The following is a 23,744-nucleotide window of genomic DNA, read 5'->3' as shown; positions in this document are numbered from 1 at the left end:
TGCTTGATGGCTTGACTGCCCTGTGAGATTTACTCAAGTGCTGCAGTAGCACCGTCAAATTTTTTGAAAGTAAACAGACCCATAAAAACAGAGGAAAAAGCAACCACTATACTTCATGACCAGCTTGTATATATTTTATCTTGATATATCCTCCTCCAGTTCATTCTGCTATAAAAATGAGCATTTGCGAATTTTTATTTTATTTAACTTCATTTTTGAGAGCGTATGCATGAGTGTGTGTCCTGTAGAACTGAGAGGCTGTTATGCCATCAAGGTCTGCGCTTGTATTCCAGGACCAGAAAAAAAAATTTGCCAGTGGCACAGGGACTGAGGGAGGAGGAGGAGGAGGAGGAGGAGAAGGTGGAGGAAGCTGGAGGAGGGATCCAGCCTGTGAGTGCTCATCGACCCTTCCCGATTAGACAGACACAGACTTTTAAGCACTCTCACACCTGCATCAGGCTTTGCCTTGGGTGGGGGGCAAGGACACCTACTACGCTGTGATGGCAGCTGCACAAGTGAGCTGCAAGCAAGCTCCTCTAGCAACATATTATTGCAAATAATTTCCCCTGCAAAGTAATTATCAATGTTCTGCTCAATATGTAAAGTGTGCACTTCAGGTGGCTTGCTTAATTTGCTTGGGGTGGCTATCATTTGAGTGTGGATTTTAACTGTGGCAACTGCGGCTGTTTCTAATGGAGAAGGTATCAGGAGAGAATGTGAAGTGAAGATGAAGTGCCACTGTAATTGAGTTGACTTTTTGCAGGGTAAGGTCAAGAATAATGGAGCAACAATTTAAACAAATTCATTTAGACAACTCCCCTGCCTCTGCGCAGCAGTTAAATTGAAAATTAGCAATTCTTTAACCATACTTTTACATTTTTATTTATTTCAATTTGAGATTGAAAAAAAAAGAGTATTTTCATTCAACTGGTTTTAAGATAGCGGGCATTATGCAACAAGCAAGTATGTGTGAGCATCTACATCCTGTGAATGGAAAAGACGGCACACACAGTATACAGCTCGCGTAAGAGCTTATTATGTATCCAGGGAACCTGGCTGCTGCACAGCGTGGCACAATTACAATGGAGGGTGATAATTTAATTGTGCTAAACGGTGGATTCTGTGTCAGTGCTCCTCCAGCTGGGAGCTGTCAGGTAGTTATATCTCATTATGGCAGGTGAGGAACCCAGAGGAACCCTACCATGACACCTGTTAGAATACAAGGAACCCCTGAAGGAAAACACACGGATGATTTTTTCCCCCCCCACTCTATCACAGGCACAGAGGCACATAGTCACACACAGTCCCAGCACAAATGCCGGAATATAATCCATTGTGTTTTGCATTAAAAAAGTATTATTTTTAATTAATGATAAGTTTTTTTCTGTAAAAAATTACTCATGCTATTTTTAAAAGTTATGCGCATTTTATATTTTCAAAACAGAAAAAACAGCGCTAGGTAAATAAATAAAAAACATATTTTTATCCTCTGTTTGGACTATTTTAATATATTTTTTAATATTTGGCAAAGTATTATCAAACACTACTCACTCATTATATTAAAGCTGCTCATATTTTATCTCCTTTATATATGACTAAATGGCAGGGATTTGAAGTGGATCTTCAGCTTTGTTTTACACAAATGCATGTTCTGTTTCTTTAAACTTTATAGACAAAAGAAAATATTTTTCTTGAAACAATCTAATATATAAGTGTATCATCTCTGTTTATCTATGAACACATGGAAAGAGCTCTTTGTGAGAGAATTAGGAATTTAAATAAATAAAAAAACATTGTCCATCTTTCCCGTCCAGTTTTCTTAAGATAAATCCTTGTGACCATTTCTTCTTTTCTATACCATTACCATCCAAATGCAAGGGCTTTTGAGCAAAACCTGAAGATCCACAGCAGCACTGAACCAGACAAGTGGGATAAGGGGGTAGTGGTGGTGGGGGAGGGCCAGTGAGGGGTTACTTATCACCATTGTCTATAAAAGGTAAACAGTGTGAAAGAGCAGACACGGCAGACGAAAGCAGCCCAGACCCTTTTATGATGAAAGAGGAAATGGGATAGCTAGGGACACATGGCCCAGCAGTCACAAGACCTGTGGGATGAGGGGTGCACAGCACCCCTCTAATACTTATCAATTAAGCAGCGGCTGTTTTGCACGATGATGAAACATTATCTCGAGGAACAATTCATGACTCAAAGCATTCCAGGCCACATGAGCCTGTGGCTGGAGAACTTAAGTCCTAATCCTTCAAATGTGCGCAATATTGTCAGCTATATATAGACCAAGGCGCTTCTTTTTCTGACCCTGTCTCATCTCTGCCTCAGGTCTTCAAAGTCACAGAGGCTTTGTCTTTAAGGAATATCATGCTTAACTGTTAGTCTAGTTTGGATCCAATTTATCAGCTCAACACATTTTTCAGTTTTACTGAGTGAAAGTTTAAGCCTATTCCTTGCTTAACAGACTGAATTATTAATGTGCATGAGATTATTTGAAGGATACAGTGCTGTTATTCAAACATGGCTAGTTTGCTGATTTCTATTTTGTGTGCATGGAGGCCAACAGTGTAAACAGTGCTATTCCATCAAAATATATGATCTGTTTCCCAATGCTTTGTAGTAGTAACCACATTCAAATGAATTCTGCTCTTTTTCGCACCTCATCCAAAGTCTTTGTTGTGTCAGCGCCGATCTACTGCACACATCCCCCTTTAGATCTCAGAGCCGTGTGATCCCCACTCTAGAGAAGAGGCGGAAAATACTGTACGCTTGCCCTCAGATATTTTCAGAGAATTATTGCCACTCTTTCCCTTTTCCCTTTCAATAATATGAGGTAGTATTGTATGGGGCTTGTCAGGAGATGGGGGTGGGGCACAAGGATTTTCCCCCACTCTTTAGCTGCCTGAGCGCAGCCCTCCCAGCGCTGCTAATAAATTATTAACTCCTGCTGACAAATACTGTTATGGAGCCTGCTGCAGATCTGTTGCATTCTTTAACAAGATTGCTGTAGACACATGTTACAGGAGGATGGAGTCTCCACTGCTCCCTCTCTTCTTTGCTCTCTGTCTATCGTCTTTCCTTGCTCACGCCTCAGCAGTTTGACTGATGGCTGGAGACCAAAGTAAAAGTGCCTCAGAGACTGAATATTTTAGTGGTAAAATAATACCACTTGATTTACTGTGTAATACAAAAGCAGTGCTTTGTTTTGTACTCAGACTCCATTGAAGACGAGGTGCTTGTTTCGCTTCAGGCTCAAGCTTTTTGGGTGCATGAATAAAAAATACACAGGATTCTACGTGATCGGCGTGCCTCCACCATTCACACACATGAATCCCCACTCTACCGTTAAACACGTGCGCTGAACTTTGCTCTGACTGTTGATTTTCAATTAACAGGATGCCGTTTTGAGCTGGGATTCAATCTGATATAATTGCAGGAAACAATTTAATGGCTGATCAAAATTGAAGGCTAAGTCCCACCAAAGACAGAACCCGCCCCCCCAAAAAAAACTGTTAATTGCAGAGGCTAAAGGACGGGGGAGATAGACCAGCTTAGCTCCATGCTCCTGGACAGCTAATCTAAAGGGTGAACAGCAAATATAACTTTGGATACTCCAAATACTCCATCTCTATTATGATATGTTTTTTGTATTATGTTATTTCAATAAGTTAGTTTTGATTCCTATGTACTTAAATGTTTTTAGTCTGTCAGCCAGCAGAAGAACGATAAAAAGATGATTACCCTTAATGTGTGGGTTGATAAAAAGTCTCATCTGTCATTTTCCCTTGAGTAAGACCAAGAACCATCAGACCTAAAGTCCTTGTTAGTGAAATATCCTTTGTGCCATAAAACATATCTTTGCCTATTATGTGGTGCGTGGCTTTCAACAGAGTGCAAGGACAGCACAGTACCATGCTCTACCCAGCCTTGAGTACCCCCTCTCCACCTCCCACCACCACCTCTACTATCAAGCTAAGAGTGGAAGTAAAGTGTTATCATACTGACCCCTGTGGATAGAGCAGGAGAACAGGGCAGATGGTGCTCATTGAAGAAATTTACAATAAGAAATTGTTTATTCAAATACAGTGCCTTTAAGTATTAATTACTTTAAAACTTTTTAAAAACATTTTTACACCTGTAAATCATACCATATTACTTTTAGTTTGCTTCTTTTTTTAGATAGACCAACCTAAAGTATGAATGTGTAACAGAAGAAAGTGATTCATGGTTTTTAAAGCTTTTATATATATCAAAACTACAGCAGTTAGGCAGAGGGAGACACAGTAAGAATTGAAGAGCAGATGGTCAGATGGAGACAAATTTGTTATTTCTCTCTTACATGCAAAATGATAAACAGCTGGAATGATGCCATCCATAATAAATAGTGTTATTATGGCGTTATTATGTTTTGGGAATTCCTTTACTTGACACTATCAGAGTAAGCTGGTCAGGATTAGTTAAAAGATGGATGCAGTTAACTATACGGCTTTTTGTGGTAGAAAACTGGTTAGGGTATGCAAAGTACTAAAGACTGGGATGGAGGTTTACCTTTCAGCAGAATGACCAACAACGCAAAGCCCAAGCTATAATTAAAAATACATATCCTGAATTATTTCTTTTTAATTAATAGTGGTACACTATATAATTTATCTTAAGCTGAACTTTTATATTTTTTTTCTTTTCTAGTCTTGTTTATACGTGTTTATGCCTCTACTTGTTTGTGCCGCTCCTGCAGCAGAATTGCTCAACTCTGGAAAAAATAAAGGAATTTCTCATACATTTTTTTATAAAAAATTATTTACTATAAAATCCCCATGAAATACACTGAGGTTTATCGATATAACATGACAATATTATTTTGTCTTGGAAAGTCATACCAGAAAACTTGTCCTTATTTCTATACATTATTCAATAAATAAATAAGTAAATATAGACAAACACACAAACAAACAAACAAAAAATAACCACATGCTTTTTTTAATATGAAATATAAGATTTTAACAGCCGATATCCTCCAACAAGAAATATTAACAATGCAACAACGTATATACAGGTGTATTCAAAACTAAATATTCTCTAGCTTTCTTTCTCCACATCACAATGTAGGAAGGCCCTTTTATACTCTTTTATGAAATGCTTAATTAGATTTCCTTGCAGAGTGTTTATTTTCATTTATTGTATCATACAGCATTAGTGTGATCTCAATAAACTGAGCTGGTTTTCTGAATAACATTAATTGTTTCAGAAAAAAATGATTAAAAAAAATAAAATAATTAAATGTTGTTTTTTTTCCATTTCATGATGGTATGTAGCAGATTTCTGAATAGTACCTAGCTTTTTTTTTTAATGTGATGTCAACAGTAAAATTACCTTAAACAAAACAATTTGAGAAAAAAATTGTGTTGGAAGATTATTAATGTAGTACTACAAAATCAAGATTAGAAAAGAAGGCTGGAAAAATAAGTTGGAAAATAGTTCAAATATGATGCATTATATGAGAATTTAGTCCCACTCTTTGGCTGATCTGTTTTAGGGTTTTGGCCAGACCTGTTGCTCAGTTTTATGCTGTTTTTAATCAAACTTCTTTAGAACCTGAGGGAGTGGCTCATGATACACAGGAACCCAGACTCTGTTTTCAAACTACCTGCCAGACTCTGACTCAGCAGGTAGATTTCTTCCAATAGAAAGTGGTGGGTTTAATCCCAGTTCGCATCACATTTTCATGGGCGATGCATTTATAGCCTACCAACCTACATATAGCAACCTGCATTGCTAAATTGATTTCATTTTATTTATATAGTGACAACTTGAAACACGTTATTTCAAGGCACTTTACAGTGTTAATACAATCAAAGTCAGTTTACTTTTGCTGAATGAGCATAGCAACAGTGCACAGTGGCTTGTATAGTTTTATTGAATTTGCAGCAATCCCTTATACTAAGCATGCATGTACCAACAGTGGAGAGGAAAACCCCATTTGAACAGGAAAATACCTTCAGCAGAACCAGGCTCAGTGTGAATGGCCCTCTGCTATAACTGACTGTAGATGAAATCAATCCTCTAGTGCTGTCATAGAGCTAAGTTCAAGGACATAAAGGACAAAAACCTTATTTATGAATCCTAACTGTAAAATCCAAAGGTATTGGGTTCCTGAACTAAAGCTTGGGGACTTAATGACCTGCAAAAAAAAAAAAGTAGCAATAGGTGTAAGACCTGACAATGTTTAGAAAACAAATTGCTGGCATAATTTGATGTTTTTTTTCTTTGCCTTCTCTGTTTGTTTCCTCGCAGCAGAGTCATGTCTTCTAAGCAAGCCACATCCCCTTTCGCCTCTGTGGTTGACGGCAGTGATGCAATGAGCCAGGAGCACTTGCCTTGGGAGAAAGAGGAAAGCGCAGATGCCCACGGTACACCTCAGCTGCCCCTGCACAGTTTGCTCCACGGCAAAGCCCCTGATGAAATGCAGCCGCTCAGCAGCGTACCTCCAGAGAATGACTGGGACAGCCTGGTGTCAGCACAGCAGCGCATGGTAAAACTGGCACACTACACATTACACATACTCATCTATTGCAGTCCTCTAGAGAAATATTTGTTTGAGTTAAATAGTAAGAAACAGTCAACCGTTGGCAGCATGTTTCGCTTTGATAGTGGATTTTTTGATAGTTGAATATTAAAAATGAATATCAGTAAACATCAGCAATAAAGGCCATTGACAAAGATCCCAGAGCTGTTCCCCATAGAGCTAACAAGAGAAAATGTTACAACCAAGTGTTTCAAAAGATCCAGGGAATTCTGAGAAGCCAAAAATAAGTTTTCTGTTTCAGAACACATTGGTACTCATTCTTCTTTTTTATGATGCCTTTGTAGGAGCAATTAGATTCTTGTAAGCACAAAAAGAAAGCCTTGATAAGCAGTAAAGGCCCAATAGTGCAAGCTACTCAGTTGCTAACCTCCCTAAAATATAAAAGCTCTAATTAATTAGGCTCTCATTGTTCCTAGCTTGCACAAAATAACTTTATCCTGCATGCCTCCTGCCTTTGACAACTGTGGTGTCTCAAGAAATGTAATATATATATATATATATATATATATAAAATAAAAAAAAAACACACTCCACTGAGTCAAGCAGATGATTCTTAACTCTTCTCTAAATTATGGGGCTCAAAGTGGGGTCAAATAAGGTGGGAGGGTTGCTTTACGCCCTCCTGCATGCCTATCTTTGTTTTGTTTTTTTTGCTGTTAAAGAAATGCCTCGTTGCATGCATGCTGGTTTTCTGCTTGTAAAAGGAACCAAAACAAGAAAAGAAGCAACACCCTAGGGACCTTGTACATCCTAAGAGTAGAACAGTTTTGATGAGAGCAGAACGAAGAAGAGCACAAGCTATTGTGGGTTATAGACAGAGGAGGCAGGTGGTTGTCTATGACAGACGTGTCTCTGGTAAAGAGACCCACAGGGCATCTGAAGTAACTTCAAATTCGACTACTGAGGCTCTCCTCAGCAGTGCAGCACAAGACATACCTGAATACATATACTATATATATATATATATATATATATATATATATATATATATATATATACAAATATATATATATATATATATATATATATATATATATATATATATATATATATATACAAATATATATATATATATATATATATATATATATATATATATATATATATATATATATATATATATATATATATATATATATATATATATATATTTATATTTATATAGATAGATAGATAGATAGATTGATAGACATATATATCAAAGTTGTATCAAAGTTGAGGAGGACATGTCAGTTGACAATTAGCTCAAGCATATTTCCTATCGCTGTTGTTAGTCAACTAAAAACTGTCAAAAACATAATATAATTTAGTTTTACCTGATGAAATCCAAAATACTATGGCAAATTATTGTACAGTTATGCCTGGGCAATGCCTGATGAAAAGTACTTTACAAACAGATCCAATTTATCTACCAATTTATCTAGCGTCCCATATGATCAGTTAAAGTACATATTCTCTTCAAACAACCCAAGCATATAGTCACATTTGTATTCAATGAAGCTGTTTTCTTTCAACCTAATTACAATAGAGAAAGTAAGGGTCAGCTATGACATAATTTCCAAGGGTAAAACCTCGTTCATCTACGCAAACCCAGCTAACTGCATGGTGACATCGGCCAAACTAGTTTTTAACTGTGAAACCCTTCAGCAGAACCTGACTTAGCATCTGCTGCAGCCATCATTGAGCAGCCTCATCACAGAAACACAGGGGTAAGGAGGCAGTAGTGTTTTCTACGTTAAGGAAAAAAAAAGGAAAAAAGAATAAAAAAATAATCAAAATCAGTTTCGACATATCTACAATAAATTGTTAAGATGGTTACAGTTACAGTTTTAGACATGTTTTTGTTTTTTTAGAACTTTCACAGTATACTGTATTATACCAAGGGACTGAATATGATTATCAGCACTAAAGGTTGTTTAAGGTAAAGACTGATATAACAGTTTCCTCTTATGAAACCCTCCTTCAAAATTTCCCTCCCGTTATTCTGGCACTTTTAATTAAAATAGAAAATAGGGGAATAAAAGATAAGTAGGAGAAAAACAGCAGAAGAAAATGAGCAAAACAGATGTAGCATAAGACGGAAAGCTGCAACAAGACAATGAGCAAAAAAGAGAGGAAATCTTTAGGTGGAATGAATCAGAGGATTGCCTTTGCTGATTACCTGGCTCCATTGCAGTGCCATGCGTCTGTGTGGGCTGTGCCCTGAACCTGTGCCAGCTGATTAACCCAGCACTTCTCCACTCCCCTCAAGCGCTCTCCACTGTCCAGGCTAAGCTGTAAAGCCATCCAGCTCAGCACTGGGAGGTGCTGTGCCCCGGCCGTGCTCCTCTGCCGCTTGGTACCAAACCACCCGCGCTCCTTTTCATCTTTCAAGTTTAAATCAAAGATAACTGTTCCCCTGTTAAAGGCTCCAACTTCTGGCTGCAGCTACCTTCTGCTTTCTCAGACTCCAGAAGCCATAATTAACACCACCCTCTGTCAGACGCAGGCCTCAACCATGGTCTGTATCCTGACCATGCACTCCAGGAGTATTCTCCTCCCGCATTCTTTTCCCTATTTTCTTTATGTCTGTGCACAGGAAGTAAGCTTATAAGCCAAAGATGGGACGCTTGGTTAAATACTAAACCATACACAGGTGGGACAGAAAAACAACAACAGCTTGAGACAGGTCGCAGATTTACTAATGCTTCAGGCACTCAACTAAGAACAGGCATTTTCCAGAAAAGGAGTAAATTACACAGCAGTCACCCTTACACAAATGCACTCTCAACAGCAATTTAGGAGATTATAGTTAGAGGGTTTCACTGTATAGTCTGTGCAGATGAATAGCAAAGCGTAAACAGTTTATGGATATGCCCTGCGAAAGGGTACCTCGTCATTTCATCTCACTTTTTCACTTGTCATATCTCATTTACCAGAATAATTGGTACTGTTGAAATACAGACAACTGTGTAATAGCCAGGATTAAGCTATTTGATGTGGCCAAATTACCTCGGACTCAAATACCTCCTGCAGTCATGGCATTTGAATGAAAGCAATGCATAACAGTAGAATAGCAACAAGCTTATCATTAAACACACTTCCCATGTTGCCTCATATCTTGACCATAATTTTTTTTGGTCTTACAGGAACCTGACAGCAATAAAGTGTGCTCCCTGTACTCCTTCCGGAACAATTCCACTTCTCCACACAAACCTGAGGAGGGGGCCCGGGAGCGAAGTGACCTGCTGAGCGGATCAGCATTTGGTACTCCGGAGCGCCGCAAAGGAAGCCTGGCAGATGTTGTGGACTCACTCAAGCAAAAGAAGTTGGAGGAGATGACAAAGACAGAGCAAGATGGTATGTCCTCCTTTGTAAGTGTGTTTTGAAGTGAGAGTGCAGGAATGCTTTTTTCCTATCATCTAATCCCAGATATTCCCCAACTCTGTGTCTCCGTTTTATTTTTCCTCTCCACTCACACATGCCGGATCAGTGATGTCACAGTGTTTCCAGTTTGTTCTGAATCTCTTCCAGTGTGACAGAGACTGTGTGGCCGATCACCTCGGCATAATTGCAGTCAATTTTCACGCCAAGAAAAACTCTTTGTAAAAATCCGAGTCCTGACCTGATGCCAGCAACTTTATTTAATTTTGCTTAACAGAACACTTCACAGACAAACATCAAAGATACCTTCCCTTAGATAGCCCAGGACCTTTTCAATGATTGTACCTGTTTAATGTGACTAATTAGTTAATCATTTCCATTTGAAGCAAGCTGTGACACTTAGAACCAGAAATGTTCTCCTGTGATAAGATTTTTAGGTCTAACACAGCTTGGTCTCCCTCCTACAGCCTGGAGACTATCAAGAGTGTGGCAGAAAAACAAATATTTGAAAGAGCTTCTGAAACACATCCCCCTTCTTAATTAGGGCTGTAGCAATATAACTACATCCAATCAAATGTTAAAGCCCCTTGGGAACGCATGTGTCTCATTTAGTGCCTGGGGAGCTCTTAGCTTAAGCACTTCATCAGACGAATAAATTAGACCTCTGTTAGCCTAAAAATAATTTGCCACTTCTTTTTGCAAGTGTGCATGTGGCGATCTTTGTAAAAGAGCATTGCAGGCCTCCCACCAGATAATTATGCCGCCACACCCTCCGATGAATGGTCATTTGTGTTGTTGTTTAGATATCGTCGGACAACGCAGTAAGTCTAGGCTCTACAGGGAAACAATGAGTGCAACTTATTCGCAGAAATTTGAAATACTGTTTCACAAAATCGATTCAAATGACCATACACTGCTTCAGCAAGGAAAGCAATAAAAACTGTTTTGTTGATGTGCAAAACAGCATCTAAAACAGTTTCTAAAATCAGCTTTTTTATTTTACTCATAGTTTCATTATACCATTAAAATGTGATCAGAGAGTTTGGAAACTTTTTACTCAATTTACTTTAACTTACGTTCAGCAAACATACTTACTTTTTTAACTCATCTCCTACAAACAGATCTGTAAGAAAAAAAAATCCTAATTACTAGTAATTATATCAATAATATGTCAATTATAAGCTGCAGTAGATTTTAATTACCTAATTATGCTACAGAAAGTCAGGGTTGACAAATTTCAACCCTTTCTAAACAGGTTTCCTATAGTAGCCAATAAAGGTGGAGAATTCTGTACATATTGAGCAGAAGCTCAGATTTGAATTGGATCAAATTATAATGCTTCACAGGAAATGTAACGTTTACATTGCTAGATTTCTGCATCTGAAATGTGCTGCCAATTTTTAAGTTAGGGGTTGTCTGTTTTGTTATTTGTTGAATGATTCTTTTGCAACAACTTTACCAGTGCTTTGGGTGATGACAGTGGACATTATGGAAATGAGCCCCATCTGCTGAGGGCTGGTTGTTGTAGTAATTTAAATGGTCAAGTGCAGTCTGTAATCCAGGGCCGTATGTTAGCTGGAAGGAGAGGGTGCTTTGGTCTTCCATACAGCTGGATGAATCTGTTAATAATAGCGCAGAGGTCTGCCTCATGTGCCTTGTATCATGGGTGCAAAAAATACACTCCCTTGTTGGAGGAGATAATTTTTCGTGCAGGGAACCCAGCAGAAGACAAGAGCCATATGAAGTTCAGCATGCTGTCCCTGCACAGAGAGAAGTGAGAGTTGCTCTGTTCTTAAGAGCCCTCAAGGAAGCTTCTGTGGTGATGATCAGTGATTACTGTAAAACGGTGGGAGGCAGACTCTAACAAACTGGCTCCAAAAGAAGTTAACAGCAACCTTGGAGAAATCATAATCTTCTGTCTTTGTTTATGGAGGAGGACACTACTGGAAGTGAAAAGTCTTGGATTAACTAATTAGATGACATGGAGAGATACTGAAGAAGCCATTTGTTTTCTTAATAATATGTCTAATGTGTCATAAGTAACAAGAACATCTAAATGTAAACCATTTTTTCCAAATGTAAGTCATTTTTTTCAGAGGCTTTTCACCATCTACTGTTCATTTTTAAGTTTTTTTTTTTGGTTTGGATGGTTTAATAAAAACAACTTTTTTTTTTTCTTATAATGAGTCCTAACAGGAATTGTAGAACCCAACCAAAGTAATGTAAAAACTGATTGATTTAATTAGATTGAACTCATTTTAAACATTCTAGGAAGATTCTGCACTATTCCAATCTTTTCCCAAGATCTTTACAATGTTGTCATTTGTTACAAATCACTAATCATAGCATTTTCCTAGGAAAATAATGTTTAAGATGATATAAATTAAACTCTAATGCTATTAGAAACCAAATTGACCTTTTGGCAAGAACAAGCAGACATGGAGCACCGTACATTAATGGGCCGTGATATTTTCTTGTCTTCCATTACCATTATTGCTTCCTTTAACAACATATTGTGGTATATTTCCTCATCCACCACAATACCTAATAAACCTTAAAACAATAGAGACATTTCTCATTATTATTGGTCTAATTCCTCCATCCCTCCATCTTTATATATTTATACCCTTTCACTCTCTCCAACCTTCTACCTTTACTCTCCATCTTGGATCCCTTAAAGTGCTTTTAGTGCTTGTGACTGTGCTAATGAATGAAAATGTCCTCCCAGCAGTGAGCGCTGCATTTAGCTGAATAGTCACCTTTGCTGTAAAAGCTCTATTATGCCCAGTTGCCAGCAGGGCTAACGATTGTGCTCCATGTTTATTTACTAGGTATTGTAAATGCATTATTTATGGATAAGCCTCCAGACAGCACTTGTCAAGAGTTAAAAATGTCTAAATTAAGTATTATGGTAAAAAAGAAAAATAGCTAGCATTATAAAAACCCAAGGTGACCTTGCTTTGATTCACGTGCAGTTAGAACAGTTTTATATAATGCACTAAAGTATGAATCAATACTGTGTAAGTCAACAGTAATCCTCGTGTGTCGAATCTTCATGATTGTTCCAAAGACAAGGAAGGGTATCCCAGTTTGTGCTTGCTGTTGTGGCTTTTACGGAGTATGCTGGATATGTGGATGGAAGCCACCATTTTAATTGTACTTTTTTTTTTCTCTTCTTTGATTGAGTCAGAGCAAATACAATTCCTGTATTAATCAATACATGATATGTTTTTTTTAGGAGTTTCTATAAACTGCTTGAAAAAAATACATTTTGATTTTTAAATTTAATAAGACTGAAATGTATTTGCCCAGTGTTGATCAAACAAACCTGTGCCTGATTAGCTGCCATGCCTCTTAAAAGTATACGCACAGTGGTTAAATTGAAAAAAATTCAAATGTAAAAACTGAGACTATAAAATTTAAGTAAAAATACAGCCCAATTCAGCTAACAAAAAAAAACAAAACAAAAACAAATCTTTTTAAAGCTAATGTCGAGTTTGTATTCAAAGAGACTTACTGTAGAAAATGATTGAACAGTTTTACCTAATGCTGACTGTTGCACTTTTTAATGCTTCACATTCCTTCTCTAATCAGATTTGTCTTTATTTCATTGTAGCTGGGTAGGATTTTCCTTTTTTTTTTATCTCAGTTGTGGAAATGATTGATCATGATTTCACATATCACCAATGTTGTGTACCCTTTTTAAAGAACCTGTCTTTCTGATTTTAGTTTTACGGGGCAGCTAAATGTGCATCTTTGGGGTCTGAGGTTTATCAATTGAATGTAAGAAAAAAAGGCCTTTAGACTTTTAAAGAATAAATTGGTACATTGTTTTACAAAAGTTAAATTCTCAACCTCTAAATATGAGGTAATGGGATTGTTTTGCTAAAGTAAGGTTGTCACAGGTGAAAGTGATCTGGCAATATTTCAAGACAGTTGTTGAGAAAATACCAAAGTGAACAGTTGTAGCCTGAAGACATTTGACAAAGGACATTTTTCCCACATAATCTATACATATAGTCTAATAGTATTTATTTGTAGCATGATCACTTTTCTACAAACTGCAGGCACTGCCATTCAAGAAATAAAAATGATACAACAATAAATTTAGAAATATGCCGACCTTTTAAAAAAAACAAAACAAAGAAAGATGCTTAATTAAAGATCACAACACTTTTTTTTAGGCCAGCTATCGTGAATATAGTAGGTGCTCTTGCAGAATAATCAACACCTGAAGCCCTTAGATGAAGTCATGGCTAATTAACTCAGCAAAGGGGAGTCGAACCGCCAGGCAAACTGCAACTGCTTCCTTTTTAATCTCAGATAAAGGGGATATTTAAGGGCTGCAGAGAAAAGAGTTCCTCCATTATAACGGCAGGTAACCCAACTGTCGCTTGTGACAAAAAGAAGCGCAGCAGGGTGTGCGGCTGGACTAATTGTGCTTAGGCACAGGATTTATATATTTGAACTCTGTTTGGTTCCAAGTCACCACTTAGACCCGTCTTCTGTATTTGTAAGTGTTATCCCCCCAGCAAGGCTGTGTATTATACCATTATAATGACTGTGCAGTAGGTTGAGTGTAGGGGTGTGATCTGCATTGTGTCAGTACCCCCAGGTCATTATGCGCTATTACAACATGCCATGTAATGAGACTCTGGAATGGGTGAGAGCTGCGGTAGAGTATAAGATAAGCTCTAAGGGTTTGTAGTCTGATTAGTGCTGATGAACTCTTGACTCTGTTGTTGCACCGTTCCCCCTCAGTGTCAATGCTCCTGCTGACTCTACGTAGAAGCTCCCCTGAAAGTGGTTGCAGGTGCTAATAGTGTCACTAGATCAATTTTTTTAGACATTTATTTTTTGCTCAATGCATTTGTTAGGATGATTGGTATTTTTTTTTTATTTTCTCAAAGTTCCCCTTGCATTGAACTTCATCTTTACATTCTGTCACATGAAAAAACTATCTTTTTCTGAAAGAGATTGGGGCAATTTTCCCCTGCTCCTCTTTTCGTTCCCACCCCCTCTCCCCTCTCGTCTCTTCAGCAGCTGCCATGTCATCTGGTTCTCCTTTATCCCACCTAATTAATAGGAATCTTTGTTATAATGATGTGAGTATGAGCCTCTGACTCCATGCATATGCAATCAGGAATCGAAATCCATTTCCTTGCCTGCTGATTCTTCACACTTTGCTCCCTCTTACTGGTGCAGCCTTTCCGGACAGCACAAGCCCAGGACCTTTGTGTCAGGACACATCCAGAAGCCAAACATCTGTCAAGCATCTCTCCTTGCTGTGTTCAAACAGTTTTTAATAATCTGTTGTCTCTGTTAACAAATCCAGGCCAGCTTCTTGTCTCTATAACTTATTTGGATCAGTGGCTAATATTTCTACACATATGAGTGTTTGGGATGGATGTACTGCATGTGCCAGTGGGGGCCTTCCTGTGTGTGTGATCTCTCTTGGCCTGTGGCATGGTGCAGCAGCTCAGTGGAGCAGCGCTCTGGTCTGTCACTTTTGTTTGAATAGGTAATGTAGATCTGTTCAGGCTGAAGAGACACGAGCTGGAATCGCTTGTTAGGACACATGATCAAAAGTGTCTCTTCGCTCTCTGCCAATCAACCCTCTTGTCACCCTGTGAGGCAGACGTTAAATAGATATTTCGGCTGCCTGCCAGCCTGACATGTGAACTTCCACATATTTGATGTATGGACCTTTTCCTTCTCCTCGCTTTTAATTCATCTTTCTTTGTTTCTCTATTTTTCCTTCTCTTTTTTTCTTTTTTTTCCATTTGGTTCTTCCAGCTTATCATCTCTCATGTGGCCCAGATCAGTTTTTTTTCTTCTTCCTATGAATGTTGTCTCCCACCCTTTTCCCTCTCCTGTGACAAAGTCGCTCTAGTGCCAGGCTGAGATCAGAGCCCACTGCTAAATGGAGTGGTTGCATGAGGGGAATAGTCAGAGCAGAGAGCATGGTCCAGTGCTAAATTATGTATTTACTATCTGCTCCAAAACAGAGCTGTCACATAACAGAAGGCCTGTGGGGCAACTGAGGCCAGCACAGGTTTTACTTTACACAAGCTAAGGAGCAGATTTTGTTGCCTGTTTCAAAACGGGAACCCTTTCTGCTGTCTTGGTCATTCAGATGACAAAACAAGCAGCTGCTTCTTCAATATGCCATTCTTTGCATTCAAGATCACCTTCCCCACTTCTCATATTCCGATTAGTCAACAGTAGCAACTGCTGCGGAGAATTCCAGGGGCCATCTTCCCGGGCTCAGCTGTTGTATGTCCCCCTGCACCCATGAAGCACAAAACTCCCATTGTGATCTTGGTTTACAAGTTGCACAGAAACCCCTTGATAAGAGGAAACGGGTGTCTCTGGGAGACAAATCACAGCCAGGGTTACACAGAGCCTCGCTTGTCTTTATATACTCACAAATCCACACGTTGGCTGTAGGTGTGGATCATTCCCTGAATTTTTAATTGATGGGATAGAAAAACAGGAAGCAATGCAACAGCGTTGCCTTAAAGTTTGAATTATGAAGGTACTTTTTTTTTTGAATTAAAAATATATTGCTTAATTCCCTTTTCTATGTGTAAATAGTCGGTTGATTAAATTAGTAACAGTTGGGAGACTATTTTTGGAGAGACACAGAGGGTGAACATTGCTGACACGTAGGGAGGAAGAAGCTATTAAGGCTGCTATATTTGCCATTAGGCCATATAGGCTCAGAGTGGGAGATAGCAGCCTTGTTTTGCTGTCATGTGAAACATGAGGGGGGGGGGGGGGGGGGGGGGGGGTCATACGCAGACAAATTACAAAAAGTGGGAAGAGATGCTGTGGGGGTGCTGAGGCAGTCTGAAATAGAAAGAACAAGGTTTTCCACAACGGGATGGGGGGAAGACATGTGTCCTGCTGCTTGTATGTGTGTTTGAAACTGCAGCAGGTTTGCACTTTGAGTCCCACCGTGTGCCAACCGAGTATCACTGACCTAAGTGTGGCATTCAGCTCCCAAGCATTCTCCACACATAGCTTGACAAAAGAAATGGTGTCATCTGACTGAGGATCAAAATAGTGTGAGTGTAACTTACACTTACACCCCATGGCTCTCTAATGATTTCAGAGCACATTTCAGACTCGCGGAGCAAGTCTGAAGTGCGTCAGCCATCCAGCAGATTGATCCTGCCTTGATAGAACCCGACATGACAAGTTGTACAGATGCAACCCATTAACATATTTGCATTGTTATTTGTCCCCCTAAACAGGCATGTATGAAGATCTTACAGCAAACTTTAATCAGTGATCTCTGGAACAAAGAGACTATTTAATCAGCTCTAATAAAATACTCCCCCCTCCCCTTTGAATGACATTACAAGCACGTGGAGGTGTGATGAAAATGTCAGAAGAAATTAGCAGAACTCTGTTTTATTGCATTGCAGAGTGTGGGTGCCAACCATAATAATCATAAGATGAATATCATCACTCTTGAGCTGAACATCCAGTGTCATTTTTAAAATTGCACTGAGCATCAGTTTAAGATGCAAAATGTTACTGTATTGCCAGTTGCTCATGATGGAGGTCAGCAAGTTCATTTTAAAGTAAAAAAAAATAATTGAAGCAGAACCTTTTGTATTTTGTTCATTAAAAAAAGTATGCTTTTACTTTTCACATCGTTTAATAGCTTCACTTATTTTCCTCCTTTTAAACAATGCAAAATATTAGTGTGTTGCCAGTTGCTCATGATGGAGGTCGGTAAGTTCATATTGAAGTTAAAAAAAATAAATAATTTGAAGCAGAACTTTTTGTTTTTTGTTCATTAAAAAATGGTATGCTTGTACTTCTTTTCACATTGTTTAATAGCTTCACTTATTTTCCCCCTTATTGTTTAGTTATTTTTGTTTGTTTCTTAGTTTGCTTTGACATGTGTTATTTCTTGGTGGGTGGCACTCTGCCCAGTAAATCCAGAGCGGTTTGCTTTCCCGTTGTGAGCTGGACCAATAAGCCTGGTCTCTCAAGAGAAGCAAATTTCTCCATCTTTGCCCAGCAGGTTGCAGCTTATATGCCTCAGCATCCCACAGAAAGGGAAGGGACATTGCTGCAAAGAAAAAGAGCTTCTATTGCTGCTGGACTAAAACAACAGCACTACGAGACACAATCCTGTGGATAAGTGGAATGAGCGAGACAAGTTCCTAAAAATTGTACTGCGTAACCTTTAGCAGTGGCATATGGTATAAAAAGTAGGCCAACAGAATTTTACACAATTTCCTATTTTCTATTTTATCAATATCTACATTAATCAAACAGTAAGGTGTTAATGTTACAGATCATGAGTCACAGATAATGCCCTCCATACACATGTTTGATAAGCCTTACTGGACATTTTTTAACACAAGTGTATAATCTCACATAAAAGAAAAATGGCGATTCTACAAGTTCCCCAAGCATGAATTTCCTTCTTCTGTTCCACTATTTTAGTTGTTGATACTTTTTCATGGTTACCCATACCCTGGATTTGGGCAAAAAAAAAAAAAAAATTATTTCTGTCTCTGGCTTTTAAAGTTAAATCTGTCATTTATTGTGTTGTTTTCATTCATTCCTTTTTTTAAGAACTGCCTTTTTTAAAGTCTGCTGGTTCATATATATGTGTATTTATATATATATATATATATATATATATATATATATATATATATATATATATATATATATATATATATATAGATAGATAGATAGATAGATAGATAGATAGATATATAGATACAGTATGTCTATATATCTATGGATATAGATATATCTATATCTATGATGATAGATATATCTATAGATATATCCCAAGAAACCAGTAGTAGTAGTAGATATTTAAGATGCAGTTAGGAATTTGAAAATGTCTAACTATAGTATGTTACAGTCCTAGTACAATAAAACATTATTTATCGTGAATTGTTTTGCACATTGTTTAACCTAACTTTCTAAATAACAGAAACAGTGCCAGTCCTTTTCAGTACTGGGTTTGTTTTCTTCTTAAGTAAAATGATAAAAATGTTTAGTTTATTGCAACCCCCCCAAAAAAAGATATTTAATTTAGTAAACAACTCTTACTATGCACCATTGTTTTCTTTACGAAATTCTCGCCTGAAAATAACTGGTGGATTCTAAAATACAAGGATTTTAGACATTTTTAAGTCATTTATAGTTTTGAGTAGCACAAGATGCCCTGTTATCAGGACATTATAAAACAAAACACTTTATCTCAGGGTTCAGGCTTGCATGATAGGTGTCCAGAGAGACTAAAATAAAGTTTCAGTGTGCAAACCAGACCCTTGGCTTGCCTGCAAACCGTAACGCATTCATGTGGATCCCATTAGTCTCTTTTTGTCCTATGGAGTCAGACACCCATTAATTTACTAAATCATGCTGAACTGCTATGATCACAGTGCTCTCCATTTTCTTTGCACATTTATTAATTTAACATAGATGAATAAATGTGAATGTTTGCGAGCTTTGATAAGCAAGCAACTTTATTTCTGACAGTTAAATTGCTGTGTACCCCACACCCCTCTAAAAAATCCCCCCCTCTCATTGCAAGATACCCAATAATTAAATTTTTTGCAGGAAATTATTATCATTTATTACAGTGTGTGGATCGAAGTGATTGCCTAAATCAAATGAATATTATAAATGAAAACTCAGTTGACATGTTTCTAATCAGGAAGTTTTCATCTGGCTCATCAGGATTGGTCTAAAACGCAGAGGTAGAGTCTGCTCTTTCTTTATAGTAAAACAAACTTACTTGTCCTTTAGTTTAAGTAAAATATCTACAGAAATTTAGTTCAAGTAATATATATATAGTTTAAGTAATATGTTTACTTACAAGATTGCAATGTATATATTAGAAGGACTTCAAAGGGCACTATTTCAAAAAAATATTTTTTTCTTCTGCCACTTTCTTTTAAAATAACATTTACTCTGCCTCAGTTTAATCACAATAACTCATTTTATCAATTCATATTCAAAATGATTGTTTTGTGACCTAAAATAGAAATTTACTGGAAAAAGAAGCAGGACGATTCACAGATAAAAAGTTTATTTTGCCATCCAAGCGTTTAATAGTCCTACTTCTTAAAAGTGACCTTGTGGGTTAGAAAGCAGAGCAGCACAGCAGCTCCTTCCAGCTGCACACATGGCATCCATCGGGGGCACAATCACGCATAGTCCCAACACCTCAGGCTCGGACATATGTTGAGTTTTATTTCATTCTTTTGACATTAATCCTATTCACCAGCTGTTCTGCCAGCTGCCACTCTCCGGCTTAAGGAGAGATTGCAGTTTTGGGGGCTCTGAGTTCTGGTTTATCTTGGCTCCTCGTCTTCTCCTTAGAAAGTTTTGATTGAGTCTGGTTGTTTATTTTTTGTTATTACTATCCCCTACTTCCTTGTTCCATTTGTTATGCGTTTTCAATCCTTCCCTCACATTATGAAGAGAACTTTGACAGCAGCTTGTTTATATTTAAAAGCACACACAGACAATTCCGTCTGTTAAAACAACAATTACAGATGTCTATTTCCCAAAAGGAGTTGCATGAACATCCAATTGTTCATAATCTCTCCTTAGTAAGGTATTGTAAGGACCCACAGCACTGAAACCTGCTCACAGCACAGTCATCTAACAGCATTTCAGCAGGATTAGCCTGGACATGGCCTCAGTCTGTACAGTTATGATTATTGACATATTGGGTCTGACATATTTCACATTTATGTGCATTGTCTGGAAGCATACTCAAGTGTTCTCAATGTCATTTCTGCTGAAGTACAGCGGGGCAGCCTGCGAGTGAGGGCTGCAATGAATTGATCATTGCTCACTGCTCACTTTAATAATTCAAGGCTGATTGCCACAGAGTGCCGCAGTAAAATGGATTGGGAGAGGTCACATGCTGCTTGGCTCAGGAGGTGAAACCTCTTGGGGATGCTTAATTCATATATGCTTGATGGACATGTGTCCTATTTAGAAAGGTCAGGGTGCTCTGTGCATGGATGGTGCCTCGCAATGGACAGGTCAACCCTGTAGGATTAACATGTTGGTCAGTGAGGATGGAGGGGAGGGGGAGGGGGAGGGGAGAAGTTTCTGCTTGTTGAAGGCAGTTTGCTTATCCTGCACAGGAACTAAGACCCTTAGAAATTAATTTGTGCATTCCCACTGTGTTTATGTCTGACAAAATACCGACCTAGTGCACAAGGCCGATAATTCAGGGCTGGTCTAATGCATAAGCAGATTTAGAAGATTTTGAGACTTCCCCCCTCCCCTCCCTCAAAACAACTTCAATTGATCCAGACAACTGCCCAAGTTTTACATTTATATTTACAGCTTGAATCTTAAGTGAACATATTTCTTCTTGGGTAGAATTTATAGACTGAGGAAAATAAGGAAATAGGGAAAATTCTTATCTCTATATGAAGACAGGGAAAACAACTAGAAATGAAAACAATCAAACACTACACAGGGTTCTTTTCAGTCATTTACAGATCCCGAAAAAGTGAAATCTAAGATTTCAAATGATGTCAAACTTGTTGAGTTGAGAAAGCATTGAAGAAGATATTATGATTTCAATGTGGACACGATCCATAGTATTTCAAAGAAAATATAGCCCTGAAAGTTTTTTTTTTTTTTACATTTTCTCTGGAAGTCAATTGGACAAAAGCTGTTAATTTGGAAACATTTCTACAGATTACTGCACTCCTCCCACAACACCTCCCCCAACAATGTTTGCAAACAGAGGCTCCATATGCAACTCACTTCAGTTATTGACTTTCATTGACAGACAGCACTATTTTTCCATGTGAAACATAATTCAAAGCACTGCATTACAATATTTATGTTAATTTAACTGATGGACAACTTTCAGCTTCCTTGCTGTTCCTGCACTTTTAATTGGCTCGTCTTGTTAAATTCCTTTGAAAAATCAAAAGAATTTAACTGTCATTCCTGTTTGCAGCAATTGATAGGTGGGACAATAATCAATGGATGTGTCTGATCAACTACAGTTAGAACTGGTGCTTCAGTTGACTAATCTGTGTCCATCAAATGTTATATGGTTGTTCGCAGTAGATCTATTGGCACTGGACACACTGCCTATGCATATCACTCACTGCACAACTTGGTGTCCCATAAAATACCACTAAGTACCGCATTTTATTGATTCATATCATAAAAGAACCCACCTCCTCCCAAAAAAAAAAAAAAAAAATGCTTTTTGTAAAGAAAGTAGAGCTGCACAAGCTGTCAGTCAGAACACAAAGCAGGACTCTTGTCATGAACAACCTGCACAAATGATTTTGAAATACAGCAGAATAGGTAAACAATTTTAGTATATACAAAATATATTGCAAACTAAAAGAAAATGCAGCCACAATAAAACTGTGGATTGTTCTAAAGTGGGTGAGGTGAGTGCCACATAATTTCCTGAAATCTCTTTGTTATGTTGGTGAGTTATTTTTCAAGGAGGGGAGGGCAATGTAAAGCAATGCTGTAACAGTGAGTCGCACAAGAAATATATTATTAAATGTAAAAGTTATATTTGGATGAACAACTTTCAATCAATGTCAGTGTCCTTACAAAAAAAAAAAAAAAAAAAGTCATTATACAGCCCATCAAAGTCACCTCTAGGTGCATAAAGATATAACACAACAGTAGGAAGAATTTTGTGTTCCGGATAAAATTATCATCTTCCACAATGAAACAACAATAGAAATTTGAAAGTTTTGAGACTCAATACGGCTGTGTGTTTCCTTGATGGTGGCCGCCTATGGAGCTGGTTTACAGTTGCCTTTTGCATCTCTGCTCCTTTCTGTATCTCTGCTTCTGTCTCCTTAAACCCCAGTCGGCCTCAGCAGATGGCAGCACACGCTGAGCCTGGTTCTGCTGGATATTTCTTCCTGTTAAAAGGGAGTTTTTCCTCTCCACTGTCGCTACAAGCATGCTTAGTGTGGGGGATTGCCTTTGAGTCAATGAGTCGATGCAATCAACTGGTTTTCCTTAGATAAAAAACTTTGAATCAGTTTAACTGTATGATCTAGTCGAATTGTAAAGTGCTTTGAGATGACGTGTTGTGAATTGGTGCTATATAAATTAACTGAATTGAAGTGAATATGCTTGTACTCATATTACATTTAATAAAGAAACTTTATAAAGTATCTGCCCAATAATTATTTCATAAAGCAAATTAAAAAAAGGTGTTTGAAAAAAAGATGCTTTAGAAAAAAGATTGCTTTAAAAAAAGCTGTCGAACTCATCCCATGAGTGATTGAAAGGTGTCCTTTCTCTTCCTTTCTGCTCATAAGAATCCACACTGCAGAAACGATCTAGAAATAAGTCAACATTTCTTAAATTAAGTGTATTTACCCTTACTTTGAGTACATAAATAAGATGATTTGCCAATGGATTGAGTATTTTAACTCTTAAAATACAATAATTAGTAAATATGCACTTGAAATAAGACAATGCAATTGTTTTTTTTCTTTTTTTTTTCTTATTTTAAACGTAAATTGTGTTGTTCCATTGGCAAAGTGTCCTACTTACCTCCTCAATTCAAGAACAATTGCACTTATTTTAAGAAAAAATTAATGGAAAACAGGCCAAGTTTAAACACAAAGTTTTATTTTATAAACTGTGAAAGTGTTATTTAGAGCACTGAGTAGTTTCTTCATAATTTATAGAAACTCATAGAAATGTATAATCTTTGCTGCTTTTCTCTTTAGTTGCGTTCTTCAGACTTCTTGCTATTTTAATGATAACAAGTCAC

At 37.7% G+C, this 23,744-nt stretch overlaps 1 protein-coding gene across 10 annotated transcripts in view; it reads left to right on the top strand.

Annotated features, from left to right (window-relative positions):
• sox6 (SRY-box transcription factor 6) overlaps positions 1-23,744 on the top strand; it is a 154,892-nt gene that overhangs the window by 42,729 nt on the left and 88,419 nt on the right. For 9 of the 10 annotated variants that reach the window (XM_038283723.1, XM_038283715.1, XM_038283722.1 and 6 more), the window contains exons 3-4: positions 6,301-6,538; positions 9,721-9,931. In XM_038283723.1, coding sequence (XP_038139651.1) covers positions 6,308-6,538; positions 9,721-9,931 — 442 coding nt within the window. In that variant the 5' untranslated portion in view covers positions 6,301-6,307. The remainder of the gene's footprint in view (positions 1-6,300; positions 6,539-9,720; positions 9,932-23,744) is intronic. The other variant, XM_038283714.1, reaches the window with a different exon arrangement.

The sequence above is a fragment of the Cyprinodon tularosa genome, unplaced genomic scaffold (assembly GCF_016077235.1).
Source record: "Cyprinodon tularosa strain WSP-4 unplaced genomic scaffold, ASM1607723v1 ctg197, whole genome shotgun sequence".
In the NCBI taxonomy this organism is placed as follows: domain Eukaryota; kingdom Metazoa; phylum Chordata; class Actinopteri; order Cyprinodontiformes; family Cyprinodontidae; genus Cyprinodon; species Cyprinodon tularosa.
This window is presented reverse-complemented; position numbering and strand designations above follow the sequence as displayed.